At 40.1% G+C, this 27,793-nt stretch overlaps 1 protein-coding gene across 1 annotated transcript in view; it reads left to right on the top strand.

Moving 5' to 3' along the window:
- KCNQ5 (potassium voltage-gated channel subfamily Q member 5) overlaps positions 1-27,793 on the top strand; it is a 539,583-nt gene that overhangs the window by 428,506 nt on the left and 83,284 nt on the right. Inside the window, exons 4-7 of the mRNA XM_059400156.1 lie at positions 7,547-7,722; positions 8,396-8,521; positions 20,537-20,647; positions 26,222-26,317. Coding sequence (XP_059256139.1) covers positions 7,547-7,722; positions 8,396-8,521; positions 20,537-20,647; positions 26,222-26,317 — 509 coding nt within the window. The remainder of the gene's footprint in view (positions 1-7,546; positions 7,723-8,395; positions 8,522-20,536; positions 20,648-26,221; positions 26,318-27,793) is intronic.

Genomic DNA, 27,793 nt, shown 5'->3' with positions numbered 1-27,793 from the left:
TCTTCACTACTTCCCAACTTGTTCACATTTGTTTCCTTTGGGAGAAGTAGATTTTAAGAGCTCAGGATTATGTGCCTTTTTTTCCATGCAATTTAGAGCTCCCCCTTGTTTATTAACAGTTCTATTTCTTCCTCTAGCCCCATTTTCTCTCGATGTATCCATAAAAGTACCATCTGTTTTTAGTATCATTTTCTTTCTGCATTCTGCTGTCTCCTGAATGCTTCATGCGGTAACAATTTATTCCTGCTTTACTATCCATTTGCTCTCACAGCCCACCCTCTTCTCCCTATCCCACTCCACCCACTGTCACCCTGGATTTTCCTCATCCAAGGAATGGTATACCATTATTTTTAAGGGCACAACTTAGGAGCCAAGAAATGACCAGCTCAGCCACTTGGGATATTGGGCCTTGACTAGTTGATCACTGCACATCTTAGCTCTTTGTTTGCAAGAAGCAGATGGTCCTAATATTTTCTAGTTCATAGGAGTAAAGTCATGTACATTGGGGTTTCCCAGGGTGGCACTATAGACATTTGGACTAGGTAATTCTTTTCTCTGGAAACTATTCTGGGCATTGTAGGATGTTTTGCAGCAACCTTTACCACTAGATGCCAGTAGTAACCCCCTTTCCAATTAAGACAACAAAATGTGTCTCCAGACATGGCTAGATGTCCCCTGGGAGGCAAAATCATCCCCCACTGACAACACTGATATATTAAGGTATTTAGCACCATGCCTGGTACATGGTAGAGATTTAATATGTATTTGTGACAGGTTGATGATCTAGTGGATTAATGCATATTCATTTCTAATGCAAACATCTAATATAATATTTGACATTTAATTAACTGCTTAATGCATGAATGGATAAACAAACAAATATGAAGCCAATAATCTTTGAGGGTTGTCTATAGTTTCTACCTTATACTAAAATGTGGTACATGCACTTAAGACAAGGCTCCTCTCTTTAAAAAAATTTTTAGATGATTAATTGCACAGCTTAAGTTACTCTGCCCAGTTTTTCTCCAGCCTTATTGAGATACAGTTGACATATAACAATTTAAGGTGTACAATCTATTGATTTCATACACTTGTATATTGCAACTGATCATTAGCTAACACCTCCATCACATCACACAATTACCGTTTCTTTTTTGTGGTGAAAACATTTAAGATATAGTCTCTTGGCAACTTTCCAGTATATAATACAGTATCATTAATTATAATCACCATCCTGTTACCTTAGATCCCCAGAACTTATTCATCCTATTACTGGAAGCTTATAATCTTTGACCAGCATCCCCAATTTCTCCACCTCACAGCTCCTGCTAATCATAGTTTAGTCTCTGTTTCTAGGAGTCAACTTTTTTATATTTCACAAAGAAGTGATGTAGTCTCTGTTTTTATGAGTTCAACTTTTTTAAAGATTTTTTTTTTTTAAATTTGACAGACAGAGATCCTAAGTAGGCAGAAAGAGAGGAGGAAGCAGGCTCCCTGCTGAGCAGATAGCCCTATGTTGGGGCTTGATCCCAGGACCCTGGGATTATGACCTGAGCCAAAGGCAGAGGCTTTAATCCACTGAGCCACCCAGACACCCTTGAGTTCAACTTTTTTAGATACCACACATAAGTGTTTCTCCGTCTGGCTCATTTCAGTTAACATGATACCCTCAAGGTTCATCCATGTTGTTGAAAACATTACAATTCTCTTCTTTCTCATGGCTGAAAAATATTCCACTATTTTTAATATTTTGAGGACCCTCCATACTGTTTTCCATAATCAACATACCAATGTACATTCCCACAACAGGGCCCAAGCATTCCCTTTCCTTTACCTCCTCACCAGCATTTGTTATCTCTTGCTTTTTTATAATAGTTATTCTCACAGGGGTGAAGTAGTATCTCACTATGGTTTTGATTTGCATTATCTCATGATTAGTGATGTTGAGCTCCTTTTCATGTATCTGTTGACCATTTGTGGGTCTTGTTCGGAATAAGATCTATTCATTTCCTCTGCCCATTTTTTAAATTGGGTTATTTGTTATTTTACTATTGAGTTGTATGAGTCACTTATATATTTTGAATATTAGCTCCTTATCAGATTAGCAATTTGCAAATATTTTCTCCTATGGTACATTGCCTTTCCATTTTGTTGCTGCTTTCCTTTTCTATACAGAAGCTTTTTGATTTGAGGTGGTCCCACTTGTTCATTTTTGCTTTTGTTGACTTTGTTTTTGGTTTCAAATCCAAAAAACCACTGTCACGATCAATGTCAAGGAACTTACTCGCTCTGTTTCCTTCTAGGATTTTCATGGAGTCAGGTATTACACTTACATCTTTAGTTGATTTTTGTGTATGGTATAAGACAGTGGTCCGGTTTCATTCTTTTGTATGTAGCTATCCAGTTTTCCCAACACATTTATTGATGAGATTATCTTTTCCCCATTGTATATTTCTGGCTCATTTGTCATTAATTGATCATGTATGCATGGGTTTATTTCTAGGCTTTCTATTCTGTTCCATTGATCTATGTGTCTATTTTATGATAATACCATGCAGGTTTGATTATTATAGCTTTGTAATATAGTTTGAAATCAAGGAGCCTGATGCCTCCAGCTTGTTCTTTTTTTCTCAAGATTGCTTTGGCTATTTGGTGTCTTTTGTGGTTCTATATGAATTTTGGAATGGTTTGTTCTATTTCTGTGGAGAATGCCATTGGAATTTTGATAGAGTTTGCACTGAACCTGTACATTGCTTTGAGTAGTGTGGACATTTTAACAATATTCTTCCAATCCATAAGCTTATTTTTCACTTATTTTTCTCTCCTTCATCAGTGTCTTATAGTTGTCACCAAACAGATTTTTCACCCCCTTGGTTAAATTTATTCCTAAGCATTTTATTCTTTTTGATGCTATAGTAAAGAGGATTTTTTTTATTTGTCTTTTTCAGAGATCATTGTTAGTGTATAGAAACACAACTTATTTTTGTATATTGATTTTGTGTGCCACAACTTTACTTAGTTCATTTATTAGTTCCAATAATGTTTTGATGGAATCTTTAGAGTTTTCTGTATATAATATGTCATTTGCAAATAGTGATGGTTTTACTTCTTCCTTTCCAATTTGGATGCCTTTTATTTCTTTTTCTTGCTTAATTGCTCTGGCTAGGACTTTAGATACTATGCTGAATAAAAGTGTCAAGAGTGAGCATCCTTATCTTACTCCTTATTTTAGAAAGAAAGCTTTTATTTTTTATCATTGACTGATGTTAGCTATGGGGTTGTCATATGTGGTAAAATAGGTGATGGGGATGAAGGAGGGCACTTGTGATGACCACAGGGTAATACGTGGAAGTGTTGAATCAGTATATTGTACACCTGAAACTAATATTACACTGTATTTTAACTGGAATTTAAATAAAAGCTTCTTTTAAGTATGCAAATATAATCCTTTGAGAGAAAGACTAAGATGGGCATTTCTGCCCTTTCCTTTTGCACTGAGCCCTCAAGTGGTAGCCACAGTGGTGCTCACACCCATTAAGAACTGCTTCTTTGTTTGCTGTATAGTCTGGTGGATCTTGTAGATGCGATCCCCATTGGCTTTCAGAACAAGCTGTTTGGAAAGCTTGTCCCTCAAGTGGGAGTCTTAAAGTTAGGAGGCTAGATATGGGGTCCAAACCCTTAGCCTCTCAGGGAGAAGCTGGGATGTGGGAGTTACCTCCCATTTGTAGGACACTATGCTACAGGTGAGGTTTAAGGCAAGATTATGTCTCAGCCTTTCCTACCCATTTCAATGTGGGTACTTTCTTATATGCCAGATGCTTAGGAGTCCCTCATATGGTTTCTAGATTTCCTTCACAGGGAATTACTCCACGTGCAAGAGTTTATTCGGTGCATCGTTGGGAGGAAGGAAGCGCAGGAGTCTTTGAAGACTGCCCCTAGCTAATTTTATAAAAAGGAAATCTTAGTGATATTTATGTACTTTAATGGATGATAGCTATGAATTATTATGTTTCAGTAGAATTCAAGATGGAATATTGAAGTGATCCTTTGATTAAAAGTATTTCAGATTTTTTTTTTTTAAGATTTTATTTATTTATTTGACAGGAAGATAGAGAGCACAAGTAGGCAGAGCAGCAGGCAGAGGGAGAAGGAGAAGCAGGCTCTCCCCTGAGCAGGGAGCCTGATGCAGGCAGGGCTTGCTTGATCCCAGAACCCTGGGATCATGACCTGAGCCGAAGGCAGCCGCTCAACTGACTGAGCCACCCAGGCATCCCAAGAGTATTTCAGATTCTTATTCTAATTCTAGTTATTAAGACACTGGTATGGTCAGAGAACAAAGCTCACACTACCTTGAGTGTTTAATCCAAATCCATTCTATAAATATTTATTGAGTGCTTACCATGTTTCAGGCACTCTTTGAGGTACTTGGGATACAACTATCCAACCTTATAGAGCCGCTATTCTATAACAGACTACAAAAATAATAAATACATATATAAAAACAAAAGAGTAGTCATAACCTCTAAAATATTAGCCTGGGAAATATTCTAGCTGGTACTGACAGCGAAATTCAGTGGAGGACTGAAATCTAACCAGAAACATTTTTGTGACTGCATTCATCATTTGCCATTTGGTCGCTCATCTGTGATTTCATTTTATCAAACTCCCAACTTTCTCATCTGATCTGAATTACAATGAGGGTGTTAAATCACATCTGTAGTTACCTTTGCATATTTTGTGACTTCAGACACTTAGATTGTGATTCACAGTGTGCGTAATTTTTTAAATTGTCTCAAACAGGCAGTGTTGCTTTTACTTTGTCTCGGTTTTCTCTAATGAACGATCTTCATAGCTTCGTACATTTTGTACTGCAGTCTAACAGCACGGTGGCTGATTCTTTCACATTAATACAGTATGTGCTTTTTGCGCCTCCCTTTTCTCATCTGTAAAATGGGATCTGTAGAAGATCTAAGTAACACAGTTGTTATAAGGATGAAATAATTAACATTCATAAAAAAGACAGAACTAAAGAAAGTGCCAGGCACGCCAATAAGTTTTAAGTGCTGTATTTTCTGCATCCCTATCAGTCATTTGCTTACTTCTCCTATCTCAAATATTTTAACATAGTTAATGGAGTATTGTTCCTTTTTCTTTCCTTTGTACACTTGTAATGAAGCAGGATTACAGTGAGAAATAAAAGCAAATACATATCTAGCAAGACCATATAAGAAATGTCTCTTTGTCTGTAAACTACTTGAGTCGGGAGTAAATCCCTCCAAATGATGCAAACCAAGAGACATTTCACACTTGACTCTTCTCTAAAGTTTTTTTTTTTTTTTCTGATTTCAAAAGACATTTTCATTGTTATAAAATGCCATAGTACAGAAATTAGTAACTTAGTAAAAGTCCCTTTACCCACATACTCACCCCACTCTCTCTACCTCTAGAGAGAATTATAGTAATAATCTGTATATATTCTCACATTATTTTCCTGGTCATTATTTTTTTATTAAAATAAGATCAAAAAATAAAACAAAATAAAATAAGATCATATTGCACATAGAGCTTTGCAACTGTCTTTTTATTCACTTAAAATATGTCTTTGGTGTCTGGGTCAACACATTTAATTCCTTCTCATTTCCAACAGCTGCAGAGAGCTGTTACTTAAGGATGTGCTTGTGGCTCTCTGTGTACCTACCCACAAAGTGGTTAAAGCCCTTCAGCTGACCCTTGTACCGCCAAACATTCCAAGTCCTGACCCAAAAGGGGCACCAGAAGAGCCATTCAATTATCTGCCCTGTCCACCCCTGGAGACCAGCCTTCTCTCAGTCCAGGGAGAAGGGCCGAGCTGGATGACAAATACCCATTCATATGGCAGTTAATCCTGAGGATCACAGAAAAATTATAAACCCAGTGCCCTTGAAGTGGAACTCCTCTCTGGAGTGTGGATGCCCAGTCATGCGCAGCCCACTTGCAGCAGGAGAGAAATTTTATTTGAGGATGTTAAGGCCAAGTTAACTTCTTTTAAAATTGCCATAGGAGGCCATTCATCCCTACTTCACTTCTCCCACTTCAAAGTTTCCCTTCACTCAGATATTTACCCTTGGAGCAATTAAGTCCCCTTTTATCTTTTCTATGCCTTCATTGGCCACTCTGGTTCTCTTTCTTAGCTTACAAAAGAACAGATAGTTTTCAATATGTCTAAGTAAGTCAATATATCTGTCAATTTGTCATATTTCGATATGGCAAATAAGTCAGATGTCAATATGTCAGACATCAAATATCCATTCCCATGCAATGCAAAGTGAGTATAATTAATACTCTATTGTAACAAATGTGCTATTATTTGTGTACCAAACTTATACATTATTGACCGGCCAGGTATAAAGAGATCTTAGAGTATCCAACTCAGCTGAGGCCTTTGTTAGACAGTATGTGAAGTCGCAGACTCCACAACACAAGGGAATTTTTGGCAGAAAGGAGCTCCAAGCTTCTTTGGCAAGAAAGTAATGAGGGAGCACGAGGCTGGCTGAAGACAAAGCAAAAGCTGGCGCCTTGTACCCCCCCCCCCCTCCATCCGCTTCCCCTCTGTCATATGTGTAGCATCCCTCAGGCAGCCCTGACTGCCATGAGCAATAAGCAAATAGTTAACTTGCAGAGCTCACAATCCTGCTAGACAGGAGTCTCCCTTGGCTTACAAATGTTCTAAATGTCACTAACAAAGACGATTGATAGCAGGATTGTGACACCCCACCAAAAAGTCTCCCAACTATCTTAATGTTAATGGCTGGTCTAAAGACAACATTGATCCAGCAGCAAGGGCAAGGCCTCCTGCAGGCCTGGAACATCCTGGCACCTTGTAGGCCCTCTTTAGCATATGAAAACTCCGTTGAAACCTCCCTTCCCCTCACCTTCCCCCAACTGCCCCCTAACCTGCCATCCCTCACAACCCAGGGCAGCAGCTCTTCCTGCCCACAGGTCCTGTCCCCGTGCTTTAATAAACCACCATTTTGCACCAAAGATGTCTCAAGAATTCTTTCTTGGTCATCGGCTCCGGACCTTAGCCCACCGAACCTCACCTAGGTTCTAGAACTTCATCAAAAGCAAGAAATGTGATTATACCAAACAACACTTCTGTAGCCACACGGGCTAGGATGCCTCTGTGGCGTTCAGCAGGGGATGCTGAGGACGGCAATGCTCATGAAACCAGAGCCCAAATGGCCCTGGTGCTGCCTGGAACACTGAACTTTCCAAAGGCCACTGTCCTTCTAGTTCTTCCAAGCTTCTGTAGCAAATGGTTCACTGTTGCACAGATAAAGCATCGACTAGCCAGAGGGTCAGAACCCAGGCAATACGTGGATCCCGTTCTCTGCTTCGTCACTCTTCAGGTGGCCCGGATCCGCAGTACCTCTCTTCCAGGCTGAGGTTCAAGATCTGTTTGTTTGTACCACAAAGTGGTCCAAGCGAACCTTTCTGAAACACTATTTTGAGCAAAAAAAACTTCCATGTCCGGCTACTTATCGCTATTTCAACCTGTTTCTTTCAGATACCATTGTTCTTATCGCTTCAATAGCAGTTGTTTCTGCAAAAACTCAGGGTAATATTTTTGCCACGTCCGCACTCAGAAGTCTCCGTTTCCTACAGATCCTCCGCATGGTGCGCATGGACCGAAGGGGAGGCACTTGGAAATTACTAGGTTCAGTGGTTTATGCTCACAGCAAGGTAAGATTTGCTTTCTAAATTATAGAACAAGCCTTTGGAAACTTTTTCGTTGATTGCTGTGGAATATGTAATGAACCCATCAAGCAAACTTAGTCATTTCAGAAGCTGGTTAAAGCACAATGTATAATGGATTACTTAAAAGTCATCATTCGGGTTCCAGAGGGAGGGGAATTGGGAGACGGGGCAAAATCGGTGAAAGGGAGAGGGAGAGACGAGGTTGCAGTTATGGAAGGACTAAGTCACAGGAATCAAAGGCTGGGTACAGGGATACTCAGTGATACTATAGCTGTGTTTTGTGGTGACAGAAGGTACCTACGCTTGTGAGCACAGCATCACCTACAGAGATGTGGAATCACCTGAAACTGATGTAACATTGTGTGTCTATGGTACTCAAATAAAAAATAATGTTTTTCAAGTCCTCAAGCCTCCAATAAATTAGAGTAAACCCATGACTTTAGAACACTGTGCAACCAAAAAAAAGAATACTGTGCAACCATAAAAAAAAAGCTGAGGAAGTTGTTCTGTTCCCTGGGACATCCTCTGAATAAAAAAAGTAATATATATATAATAAATATCCAAAAAGTAATAAAATGAATACATAGTTTTTTCCTTTTTCACTTTTTTTTTTTTTTTTTTTTAACCTCTAACAGTCTTTCATTCCTTTTATATCTAGGAATTAATCACAGCTTGGTACATAGGATTTTTGGTTCTTATTTTTTCATCTTTCCTTGTCTATCTTGTGGAAAAGGATGCCAATAAAGAGTTTTCTACATATGCAGATGCTCTCTGGTGGGGCACAGTAAGTATAAAAATCTGTTTTTATTTTTTGGGTGTTGTGAAATGTCTCCTTTGAATACAGTGTAATGATTTCTATGAATCATTTATGAAAGGTCTCATAAAAAACATTAACTTCCAAAAGAGAGTTATGTGAAAATATACAGCACTGACTAAAATTGTCTAAAGAGTTTTCCCATCTCTATGGCTCAACAAAATTAAGTTCTCTTATAAATCATCAGAAGTATTTCTTGAGTGCTAGGTTGTTGCCAAAATAAGGGTACATTATTTTTTTAAGCTGTGATTAAAATCTTGATAGAGTTGTTTGTTTGTCTTTGTGGAGCACAGATTCTAAATGACCAATTTTGCATCCGTTTACCACTCATCAAAAAAGTTTTTTCTGAGGTTTAAAAAAAAAGGAATAGTCGCTGAATGGAAGTTAAAGTAAAATTATGGAACAAGAAGTGAAAAAGAGAAAACTGATAACCATCTTTGAGGTCAGAGATCATAGACACTTAGTTTCAAATTTTTCCACTCAAAAGCCTGCTTTTCATTTAAATTGTTATTAAAGGATCATTTGCCAAACAGATATAAAAATCATGACCTCATACAGACCCGTGCTAAAGATTTTAACTCCTTTTTTAAAATTTGTTATTCTTAATGAGGAAGCTAGTACGTTACATCCGGTTCAAAGGACTGTCCAAAAAACAGAAACATATAAAGATCAAAAATATTGAAATGAATTCAAATACAGGTAAAGCTGGCTTCTTCATGGTGTGAAAGGGAAGTCAATTAAACCTCCCTAGACAGAATTTATTTACATGTCTATAGACAAGAATTATTTTGCAATGCTCCCAGTTATCTACAACTTACAGAGCTGCAAAATAGCTCAAAAGCCATGAAAAATGCAGAGCCCCATAAAGTCAGAAGTTGATAACCTGGAAAGGTGTGCTCCAAGCAAGGCATAGTTTTCCACTAAAGCAAAATTCTTGTCTGCATTGTAAAGAATTTATAAAACGGTCATTGAAACATGGGCCCTAATAAGATTAGAGAATGCTTTCTGTAATATATGAACTCTATTTCTTTCTATTTTATTCCTTAAGGCATTCCAAAAGGGTGTTTTGTGAAAACATACAGCATTTAAAATTGTCTAAACAGCTTCCCATCTCTTTGGCCCAACAAAATTTAAGTTCTCTAATAAATCACCAGTAATATTTCTTGAGTGATAGATTGTCACCAAAATTAAAATACATCCTTTACCTAAACTGTGGGCAAAATATTTATAAGTTGGGGGGCACCTAGGTGGCTCAGTAGGTTAAGTGTCCGACTCTTTATTTCAGCTCCGATCTGATCTCAGGGCATGGAGCCTACTTAAAAAGTAAATATATATAAGTTGGTTGTTCACTTCGTGGAACATAGAGTTAAGTTTCCAATTCTTGCATTGTTCTGTTACTCATCAAAAGTGCATCAGTGAGAACTAGAACCTTTGTCAAGGACAAAGAAAACTTGTCAGGGCTTGTATTGAACAGAACTTGGTATATTTAGTGGCCACACAGCAGCAGTAAAATGAATAAGAATCAGAAATAGCTTCACCTGAAGATTAGGCTTTTTTTCTTAAATTATCAGAATCAGTGTCTTCAAGATTGTGTCATTAGGAACAAAGCAATCTAGTGGTGTAATAATTTGGTTCCCAGCTCCTCCCTCCTACCCCACAAGCATTAATGGACATTTTGAAAAGAGGAAGGAGGAAAACCTGAAAGAGAGCAGTCCTGTGACATTCTTGAAATACCTTTTATATGTAGAATGCAAGTGAAAATCTGTGACTCATTGTGTGATAAACTGTGTAAACAGAACACAGGAGGCTTTTCTAGCCAGCAAGGGGAAGACAGTTCATTATCCCAGGCTTCAAAGCAACAATGTGAATTTAAGTTTAGTTTCTGTTTTTCCTTGATAATTCCAACGTACTTAAATGCTTGAGACATTCAGGTGCACCTGTCCCATTGAGATGCAGTCCTTGGTGAGTTCAGCCTGGCAGCTCTTTATCCTTCTTTCCAATAGTCTTCCTTTTGTCCTTATTACTAATCAGAATTGCTATATCGTATGTTAAACAGTGTGTGGGAAACTCTTAATGTACTGCTCACTTAGTCACAGGCTTATTTCTTTTGCCAGAATAACCCACGTAGCAGGTTTCAAAGGTCATATCTTTTCACTTTCAGAGGGGAAGTAACATTTTCATTGATTGCCATTTTTAATAGTCATATTCTGACTGAAGCTTAACCTGTACTTAACAGGTTCTTTGAATGGCCTAATTATTTCTCCATTTAAATTTTTTTAAAAATCTGGTCTTGAATAATCTTCTAAGATGTCAAGCTTCTAGGAAAAGGCCTGTTGGTCCACAGTGGGTTTGTTGATATTAACTGAGTCATTAATGAAATTGTCTGAAGCCTAAAAATATACAAAAAAACAAACAAAAGTGCTTATTATCTCTATTCTTTTTTTTTTTTAAGATTTTATTTATTTATTTCACAGAGAGAGAACACAAACACGGGGAGCTGGCAGGCAGAGGGAGAGAGAGATGCAGGCAGAGGGAAAGGGAGAAGCAGGCTCCCCGCTGGGCAGGAAGCTGGATGCGGGGCTCCATCCCAGGACCCTGGGATCATGACCTGAGCTGAAGGCAGAGGTTTGACTGACTGAGCCACCCAGGCACCCCTATTTCTATTCCTTATAAGAAGAACATATACTGGGTCTCCAATATGAAATAAAATAAATTTAGAACATCATACCTTTTATTATATATTGTTCAAGACCTTAGTAAAATATGTGGCTGGATACTTTCTAGTTAAAATTGTCCATGTTGCACATAATGGACACCTTGCTAACTATGGAAGTACCCAGAATTAACAGAGAAATGAAAGCACCCTGAACTAGTGTTTCTAAGTGTTGGACTTCAGTTAAAAAAAAAATAGGAGATTCTCTTCATTAAGAAAGCCCAAATTATTGACATTAAGTATCAAAATGCAGTTTGTGGCTTGTGGGTACAATATTTCAGTGAATTCTGAATCGTTAATTATTAATATCCTTTTGTTAAAAAAAATATCGAGGACTATCCCCAAAACCCACTTTAGGAGGGATTCATGTGTGATCAATACTATCAAAAGCCAGTAACAATTCAAACAACTCTGATCCCTGAAGACAATTCTGTACCACCTAGTTTGTTAAATAAGTGGAATAATCAATATTAAGGGCCTGGTACTAAGACCGCAGCCAGTGCCCAATCAAAGATGGTAGCCACTGTTGGCAAAAACATTTCGATATGGATGTTAGATGGAAGCACCTTTGTAACAGAAGGAACAAAGGGCTCTTTACTTCATGGAAGACTCACAGCTTAAGCACAAAAGGGATTTGGGAATTGGGGATTAGAATGAAAAGATGTTCTGGGTTCTGAAGGGACATTCGTGACAGAAGTAGAAGAAGGTCAAGGGGAAACGACTCGTGGCTGAAGCCCTGGCAGCTACGGGAAAAGAGGATCTTCATTTGTTGGGCAGAGCTCCATTTGATGTTACTTCCTATTATTATTTTCCTCCTTTTTGGTTGCTTCAGATTTATTCTGAAATAATTTAAGAACAAGTCTCCCTGGAGTTATTTCCTATTATTATCTCCTTCTTCCCTATTATTATTTTTCTCCTTTTGATTTGCCTTAGATTTATTCTGAAATAACTTAAGATCTGCTCTTCCTGAAGTAATATTGCCTGATAATGATCTGTTCTTGAAGGCCAGTTTGTTCTCTACTTACTGCTATTTCTGTGATGAAGACAGTGAGATGGGGTGGCTTTTTTCTTAAGAAGCACACAACAGCAAATCGTATAAGTATTCTTGAGTCAGCATCTGACGACAGCCTCCACCTGGGACCCTGTGCTTGACTTGATTACTTCAGGCATGTAGAAGAATCAGATATAAGCCAGTTGGTCCTAGAATTCATGCTGAAAATCTTCCAGCCTTTCTCAAAGCAAATAATACAGAAGGCTCTATGGATAGTATAGTGTATGGTGCACTCAGCGGGTTGTAGAGCCCAAATAGATGTCATGAGTTTCATCCTCCTGCAAAAATCTAAGAACAAGAAGTGGTGTCAGTTTGTGAAATTAACAAAAATACCGTTGTGTCAGGGTGCCTGGGTGGCTCAGTGGGTTAAGCCTCTGCCTTCGGCTCAGGTCATGATCTCAGAGTTCTGGGATTGAGCCCCGCATCGGGCTCTCTGCTCAGCAGGGAGTCTGCTTCCCCTTCTCTCTCTGCCTGCCTCTCTGTCTGCTTGTGATCTCTCTCTCTCTGTCAAATAAATAAATAAAATCTTAAAAAGAAAAAAAAAATACCCTTGTGTCTCATAGCACTGAGAATCAACCCTCCTTCCACTGAGCTCACCAGTACAAAATATTTTCTGCGGGGCGCCTGGGTGGCTCAGTGGGTTAAGCCTCTGCCTTCGACTCAGGTCATGATCTCAGGGTCCTGGGATCAAGCCCCACATCGGGCTCTCTGCTCGGCAGGGAGCCTGCTTCCTCCTCTCTCTATGCCTGCCTCTCTGCCTACCTGTGATCTCTCTCTCTCTGTCAAATAAATAAATAAAATATTAAAAAAAAAAATATTTTCTGCAACTTTGATAAGCTGTTGTTTTCTGACTCAGCGTTGGCACGTTAAATAAAAGTTAACAATTATTTCTCACTACCAAAACATTATCTGATGGTATCAGAGCTTTATTTGGCCAAGACATCATCACCACACCAACCCTAACTATTCAAGAACATTGTTAAGTACCAAGCAAAAACTGAGACACACATGCATGAGCTGCTACCCACCGAAACATCTTAGCTGCTGTGAGCCTCTGTATGGTGTGCCCACCTGGATGGCACGGGTATGTGAAATATATCGGTGGGAAGCCTTTCCTAAGACGTCTGTTCCATTAGTAAATGCCATCTCACACATGATGCTGAATACTTTTGCTTGATTTGAGTCCATAAACATTGAGCACACACTGTATGGAAAAGAACAGAAAGAATTAAAGTCAGGAAACTTGGCTTCCAGCTCCATCATCGGGATTTAGCAGAGGTGCGGTATTCAGCGAATCATTTACTATCTCTATAAAACTGAGAAAATAGCATTACCCAAACACAAAGTTGCTATGGGTAGTAAACGAGATAAGGATATGTAGGGCCTAGGTCGGGCACTGAACAAATGTTAGTCACTGCTGTTGTTACGTATTTGACAACGAGCCTGGAAGAACAACAGAGAATCCTGTTACCCTGCCTGCCACAGCAGCACCCACAGGATCTGAGGCCACCCCTACGAGAGAGTCTGCTATTTGCACACTCAAAACCTTTCTCGTCTACGAATTTACAATGAACAAATTCCTGCACAGGTTCTAGGCTACCCGCTCTCTGAAACTAGGTGTTTAGGAAGCAACCCAGAGAGAGAAGAGGAGAGGAGAGGAGAGGAGAGGAGAGGAGAGGAGAGGAGAAGGGGGGAGAGGTGGGGGAAAAGGGAAAAGGAGGGAAAGAGACAGTTGACAGACTCCTCATGTGAATCATCCTCTGAAGCACGGCCTTATAGGGAAACTATACTGTGCTTTGGAAGTCTACAAATAGTATGTTCTTAACTTGTTCTCATGAATGAATTAGTTGTAAAGTGGTAGTCATAATTGTATTCTCAAAATTAGACTAATAAATGTATATCGATGTGTTACTTGAAGAGAGGAAGGATGGGTTTATATCTACTGGTCTGGAATTAATTCTTTTATTGAAGGGAAAAAAAAAGTTATAGTCTACCCAGTGTCCAAATTATAATCTGACCATAGCATCTGCCATCCCACACAAAAAGAGCACAAAGGAAGAGGGAAGAAAAATCAAGAAATCTTGGGCCCAAATTTGCATGTGTTTTGCAGTATTATTCCTGAAGACAAGACTTCTCGATTACTAAACACACTAAGGGCTCCGAGTCCACCTTTGCTACACAAACACACATTTATACCAACATCTACAACCCACAGTCAGAAAATATATTTTCTCACCTGTGTGGCAGCAACTGAGTACATGCAATATGTTGACAAAAACTTATCTAAACCTTTCCCATCTGCCAGATCACCTTCAAGTAAATGGCCTGACGGAACGATAGCTCAAACTCCCAGCATTCCTGAAGGGAGCCGTTCCCTCTCAGATCCTGACCCGTCTGGTCCAGGTATCACCTGACAATGCCTCTGCTGGTTTCCACCTCCGGTCACAAAGTGTGGCATTAAATGGCATCCTCTCACTCAAAGAAAGTAGTCGTCTCCCCATAACTGCACTGGAAGAGATAGTTGACATTTTTTTAATCTGTCTTTTCATGTTCCTAAGTAAAATCAAAACCTCACAGACTTTCCAAGAATATTGTAAAACCATAGTCTAATGTCAATGAGTAAGAATCAATAATCCATATGTAAAAACATGAGTAAATGCATAAATACATTTTTAAAATTTAATCTATTCAGCACAGGTTAACCTGTGCAAAAGACATATCTCCTATAAGCTCTGGAAGTAGGTCCAAAATGGAATTGTGTCCAATATGGTAGATTTCCTCCAGCCCCTGAAGATCACACTGGCAGCCTCTCAAGTTTCTTTGAAAGAAACTGCTGTTCCAGGAGCTCCCCTGATGAGCTGGTGTCTTTGGACTTCTGTGTGAGCCTACCTTTCTCTGACTTTGGATCCCAGTGAAACTTGTCATTACTAGGTTTGGCCCCTGAACGCTTCATAGGATTTCTGAAAGACGAACTGGGTTTATTGTTTGGCACAAGTGTGGCAGAATAAGCCCCCTGCCTGCCCAAGGCTGCTACTCAGTTCAGGTACAAAGAACCAGCTGATAATTGTTAGCAGGGTGTTCCAGAGGCTAGGAAAAGAAAAGAAACATAATGTAGTTGTGCTGTTCCAGGAGACACACAGGTATTTCAAGGACAACTTGACCTAAAAGTCCAGAAAAATCAATGAACATCTATGCAGGCCTCATCAGAGGATGGTCTCATTGCATGCAACCGGTCATTGCTTAGGAAGTCAGTGGCTTGATTCAAGCCGATGGGTCCGTGTGAATTCGTAAAGAAGGCTCATATCGTTTTATTCTAAGTGCATCCTAGAAATGTCAGTTTCGTCCCTGGTACTACCCGTCTGTCCCCTTCAGGGAGTCCAGTTACCCCCTTTGCTGCCACAGAAAGGGACCTGCTCCCAGCAGGTGTGAGACAAAGGAAAGTCCTGCTCCCCAGCATGGACTGAGATGAAACTGCTACCCTGTTGCCGGATCCTTCTCAAGCCTGGCTGGCAATGGAAGGCCTCTATGCTTTCAACCGAGCAACATCCTGAGAGACTTTGAAATCGGAGTGGAGGAAGTTGTTGGGCTTGGCCGCCAGCCCTTCCAGACTCTGCGTGCCAGCCTGAACCCAGTGCAGAGAGAAGGAGGGAGGGAGGCAGCCCTCCGCGTTCCCGGGCTTCCTTTCTCTCCGACAAAGCACGCCTGTAAGAGGGAGGGCAACTCTAAATCCAGAATGAGAGGGAGCAGGCATTCTTCTCTACTCAGAAACACTGGGCACATCGTCATTTTGCTGTGTCTCATTCTTCTGACTTAAAAGTGGTGGTTTAAAAAAACAAAACAAACAAACAAACAAACAAAAAAAAAACGCTCTCTGAGTGATGAGCAAAGGAGAATAACTCAGATGCATGGTAGCTCCCCCTTATCCGTGGTCTTTCTTTCCACTGTTTCTGTTACCTACCTTCTGTTACCTTGGGAAACACATGGTACGTGGTACGTGATAGTAGCCTAACGCTATGTCATCACGCATACCTCATTCATGTCACGTCATCACGTAGGCATTTTATCATATCATCACAAGAAACGTGAGGGCAGTATTGTATTTCAAGAGAGACCACAGTCACATAGCTTTTATTACAGTAGACTGCTATAGTTGTTCTTATTATAAGTTATTGTTGATCTCTTACTGTATCTATGTATTAAACTTATTATATGTGTGTTTAGGAAAAAAACAGTGTATGTAGGGTTCAACATCCGTTGGGATTTTGGAATGTATCCCTCATGGGTAAGGGGAGACTATTGCATTATTAGAATGTAAAGTTTACCATGAAATATACCATCATTGCTATGACCAAACCATGAAATACCTCCTTCAGTTTATTATGATTAAACTGCTGGAAAAGGATTAAGCTGTTTTTGCAGAAAAAGGATAGATTAAAATGTTTCCCACATATTTAGGATTAAGAACCTATAACAAAACTGAGCCAGGAATATTTTTCCTGCCATCTCAAGGAATTCCTTGGAGACCCCCACCCCTAATACTGCTAGTGATGTGTGATTAACTTGGCCACTAGGTTCACAAATTCTCTTTCCCCAACCTTGGATGAGCCTTCCCTGTTCTCTTGCTGATTTGTCCTAGACACTCTCTCACACGGTCACCACCCGAAGCTCTAAGTCTTTCATTCCCCACAGCTAACCCCCCACCCTCACCTTTACTGAGACTGAAGAGAACCAACTCAGGCATTCCAAAGCTGCCCTTCACTCATATTGTGTCCACAGCTTTCTTCCATGGTAGAAGACATGTCCTTCCACATTGCCAAAGCTAACCCTTCCGGTTGTACACTTGATCCTATTTTCTTTCCTCCATGGTTGCCTCACCCTGTAATGATGCTACCATTCTTCCTCCCCAGCTCAGACTCACTCTCTCTGTAGATATGCACAAAGACATCCTAGAAAGTCTTTCTTCAAGTCCAAGGTTTCTGGAAGTTCTGGCCTGATTTTTCTCACTCCATTTGTTACCAGAATTCTTGAAAAGATTCTTCATTTATTTACTAAATATTTATTGAGTTCATCCTACTTTGTGACAAGCATCATGCTAGATGTTAGAGAGATAATAGAGACATGGTTACTCTTCTGGTAAAGGAAATAGGGACCCCTCTCCAAAAAAATATACAAAACCTACCACTTATAGTAAGTGCTATTAAGAAACAAGAGGCTGAAATAGAAAGTAGCTGAAGACCCTGTTATAGACAGGGTGTGTAGGGAAGACCACTCTGATGACGGAGTATTTTGGATAAGACTTGAAGAATGAGAAGGAGCTCTGGGAAGGGTGGGGAGAAGAGAGTTCTGGCTGAAGAAACAGGATATGCAAAGGTCCTGTGGTAGAAATAAACTGGCCTATTTGAGGAGTTGAAAGTACATTGTGGTCAAAGTACAGTGAGCAAGGGTGAAATCAGAGTGATCTTGGAGAGGTAGGTGGAGACCAGATCAGGTAGGCCATAGTTAGGGTCTTAGAGCTTATTCTGAATTCAGTGAGTAGCTATTGAAGGCTTTTTAAAGAGGAGTAACAAAATAATTCCCCTCACAGATATAGGGAGAAGGGACTGGAGGGAATGAATCAAGAACAAAAGCAGAGAGAGCAATTGAGAAATTGCTGCAGCAGCCTAGCCTGTCACCATGGCAGGGAAGACAGTGAGCAGGGGATGATTTGGCAGTATCTTTGGGAGTTAGAACCCATGGGACTTGATAGACTCAGGGAGGGAGTGAGGGAAACAAGCACTGAGGCTTCTGACATGAGCATCTGGGTGGATGGTGGTGCCCTCGATTAGGCTGTGAGGGGATGCATTTGGGGGAATGACAGGTTTGGAAAGAATAAGTTTTCTGCTTTAAACATTTTTTTAAGAGTTTATTTATTTATTTGACAGAGATCACAAATAGGCAGAGAGGCAGGCAGAGAGTGAGAGGGAAGCAGGCTCCCCGCGGAGCAGAGAACCAGATGCGGGGCTCAATGCCAGGACGCTGAGATCATGACCTGAGCCGAAGGCACAGGCTTTAACCCACTGAGCCACCCAGGCACCCCTGTTTTAAACGTGTTAAGTTTAAATGACTATGTGCCATCCAGATAGAAATATCAACTGCACATAGGTGAATCTGGAGTGCAGAAGAATCTGGCCAGGTAAACCTGGCCTATAAATTTGGTGTGCACCATAAAAATGGTATTTACATTCATGAGAACACTAAAATCAGCTGGGAGGAGAGAAAAAAAGAGAGAATAGAAGAGGAAAGAAAGTTAAAAAAAAAAAAAAAAAAGAGGAAAGAAAGTGAGAGAAGAACAGGATTTTTTTGAAAGAAAAAACTCAGAACCAAACCTTAAGAATCCAATAGTCAGAGGTTGACTTGTGTGGGAGATGCCACGTAAGAGGAGCCACCAAAGATATCAAGAGAAAACCCATGGAAGTGAGGAGAAGAAAAACCTGGGGAGGGCTCAGAAGCTGAGTTGGAAGTTTCTAAAAGGTCTGGCATCATAGAGCATCGTTTCCTATCATTTCTACCTCTCAAACGTAACCCTGTTGTCAAAGGTCCAGTAGGAGAATAAAACCAAAGCAACCACTTTCTTAGACATCAGTAGCTGTCTCCATACCCAGTATCTTTTCTCAGTCCTCATTGTCTTGGTTTTCTATGTGACTGTGATACCAGGGATCCACTTTATGAAACGCTGTCTTCTCCATTGAGTTTCCATTTATATAACCCATTTCTAGTTCCCTTACTTTTCAAAATATTTATTCTTCTCTGACTTTCCTTTCCCCTCCATCCCTTCGATGTCTGTTTCCTGAGATGCCCATGGACCTTGTCTTTGCATTTATTCACAAATCTTCAACAATCATCCTGTGCCTGATTCCAAAACTCAAATCTCCTGCTGAACCCAATCTCTCTCTTTCAAGACTTGCGCTCTCAATCTCAATTTCCTCCTCGACATTTCTAGATCAGAGTCCTGCTAACATTTCAAAAACACTTATTTGCAAAACCAAACTCTCTGTCTTTGCTTCAAAGTCTTCCATTTCCCATTGTCATATTTCTATTTATGGCTTAACCATCTTCCCCTTGAAATGTCTAAGTCCTTGTTGACTTAGTCTTCCCTTTCATCCCAGAGAATTAACAAATGCATTTCTATTGAACTTGCTAACACATCTCTTTACTTTGCACTCCCATACCGTCCCAATTCACTTGTCACACTGTTGTACCAGGTCATGCAGAACCTTGTGGGCCCTGGAGAGGAGACGGGACTTTGTTCTAAGATGCATGGGAAGATTCCCAGAACAGTCTGATCATGGCAGAGACATGATCCAAATCATAGTTTTCAGAGACACTCCCTGATCTAAGCTATAACATATCTAGTTAATCTCCCCTTCTACTCATCCTCTTCAGACCCACCATGCTCCAACCCAACTGAGCAACTTACACCTTCTAGAACCTACCCTATTTGTCCTCACTGCTGGGCAGTTGGTCACCTGTTTTCCCTCCCTAGATGGCCTTCTTTATCATTTCTGCCTCTCAAAATATTGCTTCTCCTTCAAAACCTATGTTTGCTAACATCTCCCCAGTAAAACCTCCTTGGCACCCCCCAAGGAGGGGGGTGATGATCAATCTGTTCTTTGAGTCCCCAAAGCAAATTATATATGCATCCATCGTCATACCTGTCTTGCCCTATTTTGTGTTTTAATGATTTGTGTGTGACGTGTCTCCCCTCTTGCGCCGTAAATATCTTAGGACTAGAATTGTGTACCTCTCATTTTTGTTCCACTACAAATCATAACATGTACCTTGCACACGCCAGGCCTCCAGGAAATGCCTGCCAAGGTAATAAATAGACAGCCTCAATTAACATAAGTTATTGTTTTGTGTACTGATCCAGTCCTAAATCCATGGTGCTATCATTTCTGTATCACTGATGGTTATCCACTTATTTAAATAACCTTTCTTTGAATGCACTGAGAAAAGATGGAAAATTGTGTTATAAGGAAGGAACAAGTATGTAGGTTATTCCCTTCCTTAAACAAAGAGAAGCTCTGTTATGCGTCACGGAAAATTAAAGCACAGTAATAAAATGCGCCAACAAGGCTTGTTGAATAATGATTTAGCGGAAATGTTGCTTTGCCTCCTGTTCATGGGCCCTAACTTTCCTCTCAAGTACTTAAGCTGCACGTTCTATTTATTTTGTTTTTAGATTACATTGACAACGATTGGTTATGGAGACAAAACTCCCCTGACTTGGCTGGGAAGATTGCTTTCTGCAGGCTTTGCGCTCCTTGGCATTTCTTTCTTTGCACTTCCTGCCGTGAGTATCTTGGCAAAAATAAAGCGACTTAAATTAAATCTTAGAGGTTTATTAGTGTGAGCTTTCACAAATTGGAACATATCTATATTGCTTACAAATATAATTGTATTGATAACATGTTGACTCTTCCACATACATCTAGTTGGAAAATTTATGAAATATGGTCTTCCCTTGGAGATGCTCAACCTGGGAGTTCTATACCTGCTGGATCTTTATGGCCAAATAATAATTCAGATGGCATCACCTCTCGGTCAGCGTGCTACTAATGCATTTAAAATATGTGTAAAGATTTAAAGATATCTTCTTTTTAAACTGATCTCTCCATTTTGGCTTCTAATGTGTGCTGCTAAAGAGATGGGTGTGGCAAGTGGAGCGTTTACCTCTCCAGATCCATCTGAGTGAGAAGCCAACAACCTGAACTGGTTTCCATGTGTCAGATGACTTGTTCTTTCTGTCATCGTCATTGATTTCTCCTAATGAACAGCTTCTGCATCTTATCAGAATGAAGAGCACACTTATCTTCTCCCAAGCTTCGGATTATTTTCTCCTTAACAGATGAAGTTTGCTTTCTGATCATTATACCTTCCTGTTTCTTTACAGGCTGTTGGTAAAATATTACGATTTGCCTCTATCCCCAGACTTTCACTGTTGTTCAGTCCACCTCTCCCCGGGGAAGAGAGCCAACAAAAGGAGCGTGACAGTAGTGGCCTCAGTCGTGCTCAAGGAACAATAGCCTCGGTCTTGCTCCAGACAAACGCTGAGTTGTGTGACAGCCTCTGCCAAGTGACCCCAGAGTACCCCTTCAAAGGAAGCCAAGGGACTAGGGATTTTCACACCCCAGCCTTTAGCTCACAGGGCTCCTCCTCTGTCCATAAATGAGCACAGAGGAAGCCCATGTTGTTTCCATGGCGGGAGCTCAGCTCTGGACTGACCAGCTGCTTCTGTCCCAGACCATACAAGACCATGGAGAAGACACTGAAAAGACTGTGCATACAGTCTTTCACATGAGCATTAGATCTTACTTGAATGTAAAGCCACGTACTGCTACAGCACAAACACTGCGAATGCGACAGTGTTCATTTGCTAGGGCTGCTGTAAAGGTATCACAGACTGGGTGGCTTAAACAACAAAAATCTGTTATCTCACAGTTCTGGAGTCAAGAAGTCCAAAATCGAGGAGGTGATAGCGCTGGTTCCTTCTGAGGGCCATGAGAGAAGGAACTGTTCCAGACTTATTCCCTTGGCTCATGGATGGCAGTCTTCACCCTCAGTCTTCACATTGTCTTCCCTCTGTACCTGCCCATGTCCAGATTTCCTCTCCTAAGGACACCAGGGATACTATATTAGGGCCCATCCTAATGACCTCCTTGTAACTTGATTACTTCTGTAAAGACCTTATCTCCAAGTAAGGTCACATTCTAAAGTGCTGGGAATTAGTACTCCAACATATGAATTTTGGAGGGATACCGTTTAAACTTGGGTGTGTTTCCGCGTCTATGATAGAGGTAGAATTGTGGCACCCAGAGAAATTATGTGAAGACCAATGTGGTAATATTAAGTCAAATGCTTGTCACGAAGAAAACTTTCATGAAGTGTTTCTTCCATTTTCTGTAGGAATCTAGATATATTGTTTCCTGTTGTGAAGTGAAAAATCAGGGAGAGTCAAAAAAAAAATACCTCACTTATCCAGAATCAACTTCTCTGGCAAGCTCAACAATCCAGTTCAGAGCGGAGAGTCATTCAATAATCAAATTCCCTACATGAAAATACTTTCAGGAGCAATAAAATACATTCTTGGGCTTTTTTTTTTTTTTTAACCAAAATACCTGCTGATTTTGTTTTTATGCTTATCCTGAAAACACATATAAAACAACCTCTGTGATCCAGTGAAAAGCTACAGAGGGAGGCAACCTCTGGGCTATTAAAATCAACAGCAGTGTGCATGCTGTCCTCATGGGAGAGCCTCTTAAGACCTAAATCATAACCTGTTCTTAATTTAGAGAAAACTCTGATAAGCTGAGCTACATAGTTTCACAATTCTCTGAAGATTTTAAATAGCAAAGGCAGAGAGGTAGACTGATCAAACAAATACTGTAACAGGAAGAGATGGTGGAAGACTAACAACAAAGGAGGGGGGAATATCTGTAAGAGGCAAGCAGACACAAGTGTTCAAAGTGTGGAAGGACCTGGAGCCAGTTAGTGTTAGGGTCGATCCCCTCCCAGAAGCTGGCTACAACCAGCACAGTCAAATATCAGTCCCCATAATGAAACCCTGAGCTATCACAAGAAGGTTAAATTGTGTCATTCTATTAGGTTAAAGATCAGACACAAAGCAGGTGCTCTTGGGAATGTTTCCTGATAAAGTGATTACAGTGTTCATATATACAAATTAAATTAAAATATGTGGGAAGTGTGGAAAACTTGCTTGCCCAGAATGGAACATTACCTCACAATGCCAAGAGAAACTGGCTTTACCACGGTGTTTTACCGCAACCTCACCATCGGGGGCTGAGTTCTTACTTATTGAATGAAAGACCAAATGGCCCATATATACCCTTAAAAAAAAGGAAAAACAAGGTGGCTGGAAATGCCATTTTTTCTTATGTACCTGCCCACACAACAGTGCTATGTGATCAAAATTTAGACGAGCACGTTTTGCTAGGAAAGTTAGAGGTGAGTCGTGAGCCATCCCTGCTTGGGGTTCCTCCCACCCAGGAAATGCAAGGACCAAGAAAGAGAAGAGCCTTTCCCCATCTTTCGTCAAAGCAGAAGGACTCTCCTGAACATACTGAGGCACACAGGCCACCCTTCCCTAACTCCCCGGGGAGGTCGCTTTCCTTGAGCCCCAGAGCCTCCCAGAACTATGGACAGGCAGAGGCACTGTACTCCTCAGCATCGTCCTCACAGACAGGCCTCCCTCCCCTTTCGGATGCTCCTTCCTTCCTGCTGCGGGTATCGTTCCGTCCAGTCCGTCTGCCTGCGCCAGGTGCACAGTGGGCTCCTTAAATCTAGGAGGCGAAAAGGGAAAAATATTTAAAATATTTACCAAGACACATTTTCTTTCTACTTACTGTTTATGTAGCACTTCTCAACAGAGCACTAAAACATAAAACCTAAAAATGTAAGTCACAAGATCTTAGACAATGAATTAAAACCAAACTCGGTTTCTAAGAATTTTCATCATATTGATGTGGGTATTTGAAGGGACCGCACGTAGATTATATAAGTATATATCATAGATATCTCCCATGAGCTAAATATATAAAACATAATGGACTTTATTTTAGCAGGCTTCTAGTTAGGTTCACTGAGCTGTACACTTAAAGAGGTGGAGGAAAATTGGAATGGAGCCATAATGAGACAATGAACAGGACTGGTTTAATAACTTTTGTAATGTACAGTCTGGCGCAAGAGATATGTAGTAAACATTTGCCAACTACTAATATATGTTTCTAAGCAATGCCAGTATGATTTTTAGCACATTTTAGTTTGTTTGGCAAATGCTGATTTTGTGCTATGTAGGGCCTATCTTTATTTTCCAGAAGGGATCTAACTATAAGCCTCATTTTCACATAAAAAGTGCCCCAAAATGGTAGCTATTGCTGTTAATTTAATGTCTACAAAATCTGAATTATGCTCCGTGAGTGGATTATAGACACTGTGTACGTAATGTACCCACACTCAATACGTACAACAAGCATGTCGTATAAACGCTAATGTTTTATATTCTTTCACATGTTTATACTTCATGAAAAACAACATTGAAAGGAAAATAAATCTTTCCTAAGTGATTTCAAATAGCAGGACAAAATTTTGGAGTTATAAATGACTAGAGTTGGGAGGTCATTTTTATAACGTCTAGGTAGATGGAAATGTTGTTTAAATCGACAAACAAGATCACACAGACCAGGTTTTTATGTTTGCAAAAAGTTTGGTTGATGCCGCCTCAACCTATTGAAGATCTCAGATGGCCTGAGACAGTCACGGAAAAAGATGGATGGAAAACAGAACCTGTGACGTAATTTCTCATTTCACAGTACACTCATTCATCCTAATTAATAATGGAGTTGATTCTTGCTTATTAATAGCAAGCAGTATTATCAAAGAACTGTATTTTAAACATAATTGCATTACTAATTATCTGGCTTTTGTCACAGATATACTCAGAATTGTGACATCTAAGATAAGAAGGAAGGTTAAAGGTGACCTAGAGTCCATTAATATCTCCCCCTAGTGGTCGTCCAGCCGAGATCTCACACCTCCTATCCATGAAAACCCCACCATCCGCCCCAGTAGCCTAGACCATCTTCGACCTACTTTAAAAATATAAAGAGAAGAAAAACAACCATTCCCTATCTACAACAAATACTGACTCAGTGCTTCTAAGACATCCATCTCTAGCCTAAGGGTTAGACTCCTTGAAGTTTAATAAAAAGGTAATAATTTATAGCAAGCAACTAAAACCACAGACTTGAAAGCAGGGGAGCTCCATGTCCCACGCCAATAAAGTGGAGACTTACAGACAAAGCCCAGAGACAGAATTTCACAAGCCCCAAAAGCCAACCCCGGGCTGAAACAAAGCATCTCGATTCCATGGATGTTAGACCAAAGCAAACTGAAAAGACGGAGGCATTTCAAAGAGCCAGGATTTTGGCAGCTCCAAGTGATAAGCAGAAAGAAGCTAACTAGGCAAAAGTACTAATATAAACATAGGAGAGACAACCCGCCTCACTAACCCCAAAATCTCAATAGGTGAGCTAAAACCAAAAAGGTAAGGAGTGCTACACGTGTGAGATCAAAACTCAGGGAAGCAAAACTCAGGAAGCAGGAACCCACGCTCTTGTCTTTACTATATAAACAGGCAAAATGGAAAACTTTCTGTCTTCAAAACTGAGTGGCTAGCTGTCTCCCCCACCCCTTTCACTTTACTTTGGTAGGTGTAGAATTACAGCATTGTGGAGAATTAAGCAGGGGCAGATTTTAAATATACCCCCACCATTTCAAGAGTGGGAAAATATAAAATTTCATAGTATCATCAAAGTGCTAGAAAAACTCTGATGTCCAGAGTAGCAAGACGTTAGTTGTCCCAGATTTTAAACCCACCTCTGTCCAGAACCAGAATTCCTACCCTCTAAATTCCATCATGCCCCCTAATTCCAAATGGATACAAGCATTTACTCTAACTTAAGCATAAAGAAGTGTCATGGAGAAGGCCACACAAAAATAATTTTCAAAATTACAGTTTTTATTTATGATTGTGCTACCCCTTACCACACCATAAGAAATCATAAATAGCTAAAGAGCAAAAGTTGTTACCTTTCTTGCCAGTCTTGCCTCAAAACTTGCCATTGCCAATGGTGTTATAACAGAGGTAAATAGTATTTGTTTTAATAAGTAATATGTTTATGAACAGGTTGCACAGTGTTTGTCTTTTCTGGTTTTGGGTTTTGTTTTTTTGTTTGTTTGTTTGTTTTTTTGGGGGGTTTGTTTGTTTTTTTTTTTTTTTTAATATTAGTCTTACTTAATAGTCCTTTTGAAAAAAAATTTTAAGTACTATTTTTGTATTTTGTTCCAGGGCATTCTTGGCTCAGGTTTTGCATTAAAAGTACAAGAACAGCACCGCCAGAAACACTTCGAGAAAAGAAGGAACCCAGCTGCCAACCTCATTCAGGTAAATGTCAGTGTAATAGGTTGAGGGCAACATCTGTCTCTGTGAGTGCTTGCTGGGTCGTTTACTGCTTAGTAGAGCTACTGATTTGTTTTGTTCGTAAAAATGAGATTGGAACTTAATGTACAGTTTTAGTTTGGGTAGACATCCCCCCTCCCCCAGCAAGAAAAATATATGTTTTCAGTAAATGGCCCATGCGTTGCTCAAATTTATTAACCATGCCAGCGGGGACCTGCAGAGGTTAGCAGTTGTGTCGGGCCTGGAATGACCTCATGTATCTTATCGGTGACTTGATGAAACATTATTGATCATTAAGGATGGAGCAGACCCCGCCATTGTTCCCTGCATTGCGATTACTTTCACCAGGCAGAAGTGGGCCGCTGTTCTGAAGAACAGCGTATTTGTTTAGGATGTCAAGGTTTACTGCCCGTGGGATCGCTTTTAATGCCACCTAGAGCAATAACTTGAAATAGTTCATTCCATTTTAAGAGCTGGTGGGATTATAGAATATGTCAGTGTTTGAGAATATGAACTAATAAGCGTATGATTTGAAGCTACCTCATAATATAAGGCTGTTTAATGTTTCATTTTCTTTTCAATAATTCTGGGTTGGCTTCAGCATTAAAAACAAATGCTTCTCCTATTGCCATCCATATCTTTGAGAATAGAACCACCCTAAAACCAGGTTGCTTAAGAATCACAAGGTATATTCTTCTCTAAATCCATGCTGTGAAGCTGGTATTTAATTATGGAGACAATGATTCTACAAAATGAGATTTCTTCCCTTCCTGACAAGCAGTGGGAGACACAGAACTTCTAAACTGTTGGGGTTTGGTGTGGCAATCTGAGACGTTAGGAGATTTGTCTTCATGCGGTAGTGACAAGCACACTCTTTTAATTTAGACTGTAGGTTTAAGTGGGTGTGTTGGCGAGGGATGACCACCGCACAGGCCTACCTTTAGCTTTTGTCTCTGGCAGTAATATGCAGGTCCTCCAACAGAAATGGAGTAGGGGAAAAAGCAGGGGAGGGCGGTTCAGTTACATGAAAGACATCATTTTGTATCTAATGATGAAATAAGTGTTAATTTTTTAAGTCAAACTACTCTACAACTATCGACAGACCATTGGGCATGCTTTCTAATGCAAACCATCTCTATTTTTTTTTTAAAGAGCATTAAAGAGAAATGTTGTTCTCTTAGAGAAAGAGATTCGTAAGTAGTAGAAGTTTCAGATCTGAAGCCAAGTGATAATCACCCTAATGGAAAGAGGTGTCACACACTTGAGTATGCACACAAGACACGTGAGGCCCAGAGCTCCGAGCCTTTCATCCTCTGGTGCTTCTTAACCACTTATGAAGTGTTGTCACACTTCCAGTGAATTTTTCGTCTTACTATTTTTTATCTTTCAATTATCTTTCCTTCTTGTCTTTTAATTCTAGAAGTGTTTTCCAACTTGCGAGTGCTCAAGTTATTCTATGGG

The sequence above is a fragment of the Mustela nigripes genome, chromosome 5, assembly GCF_022355385.1.
Source record: "Mustela nigripes isolate SB6536 chromosome 5, MUSNIG.SB6536, whole genome shotgun sequence".
NCBI lineage: Eukaryota > Metazoa > Chordata > Mammalia > Carnivora > Mustelidae > Mustela > Mustela nigripes.
Note: the sequence above shows the minus strand (reverse complement) of the source record. Positions and strands in the feature narration are given on the sequence as shown.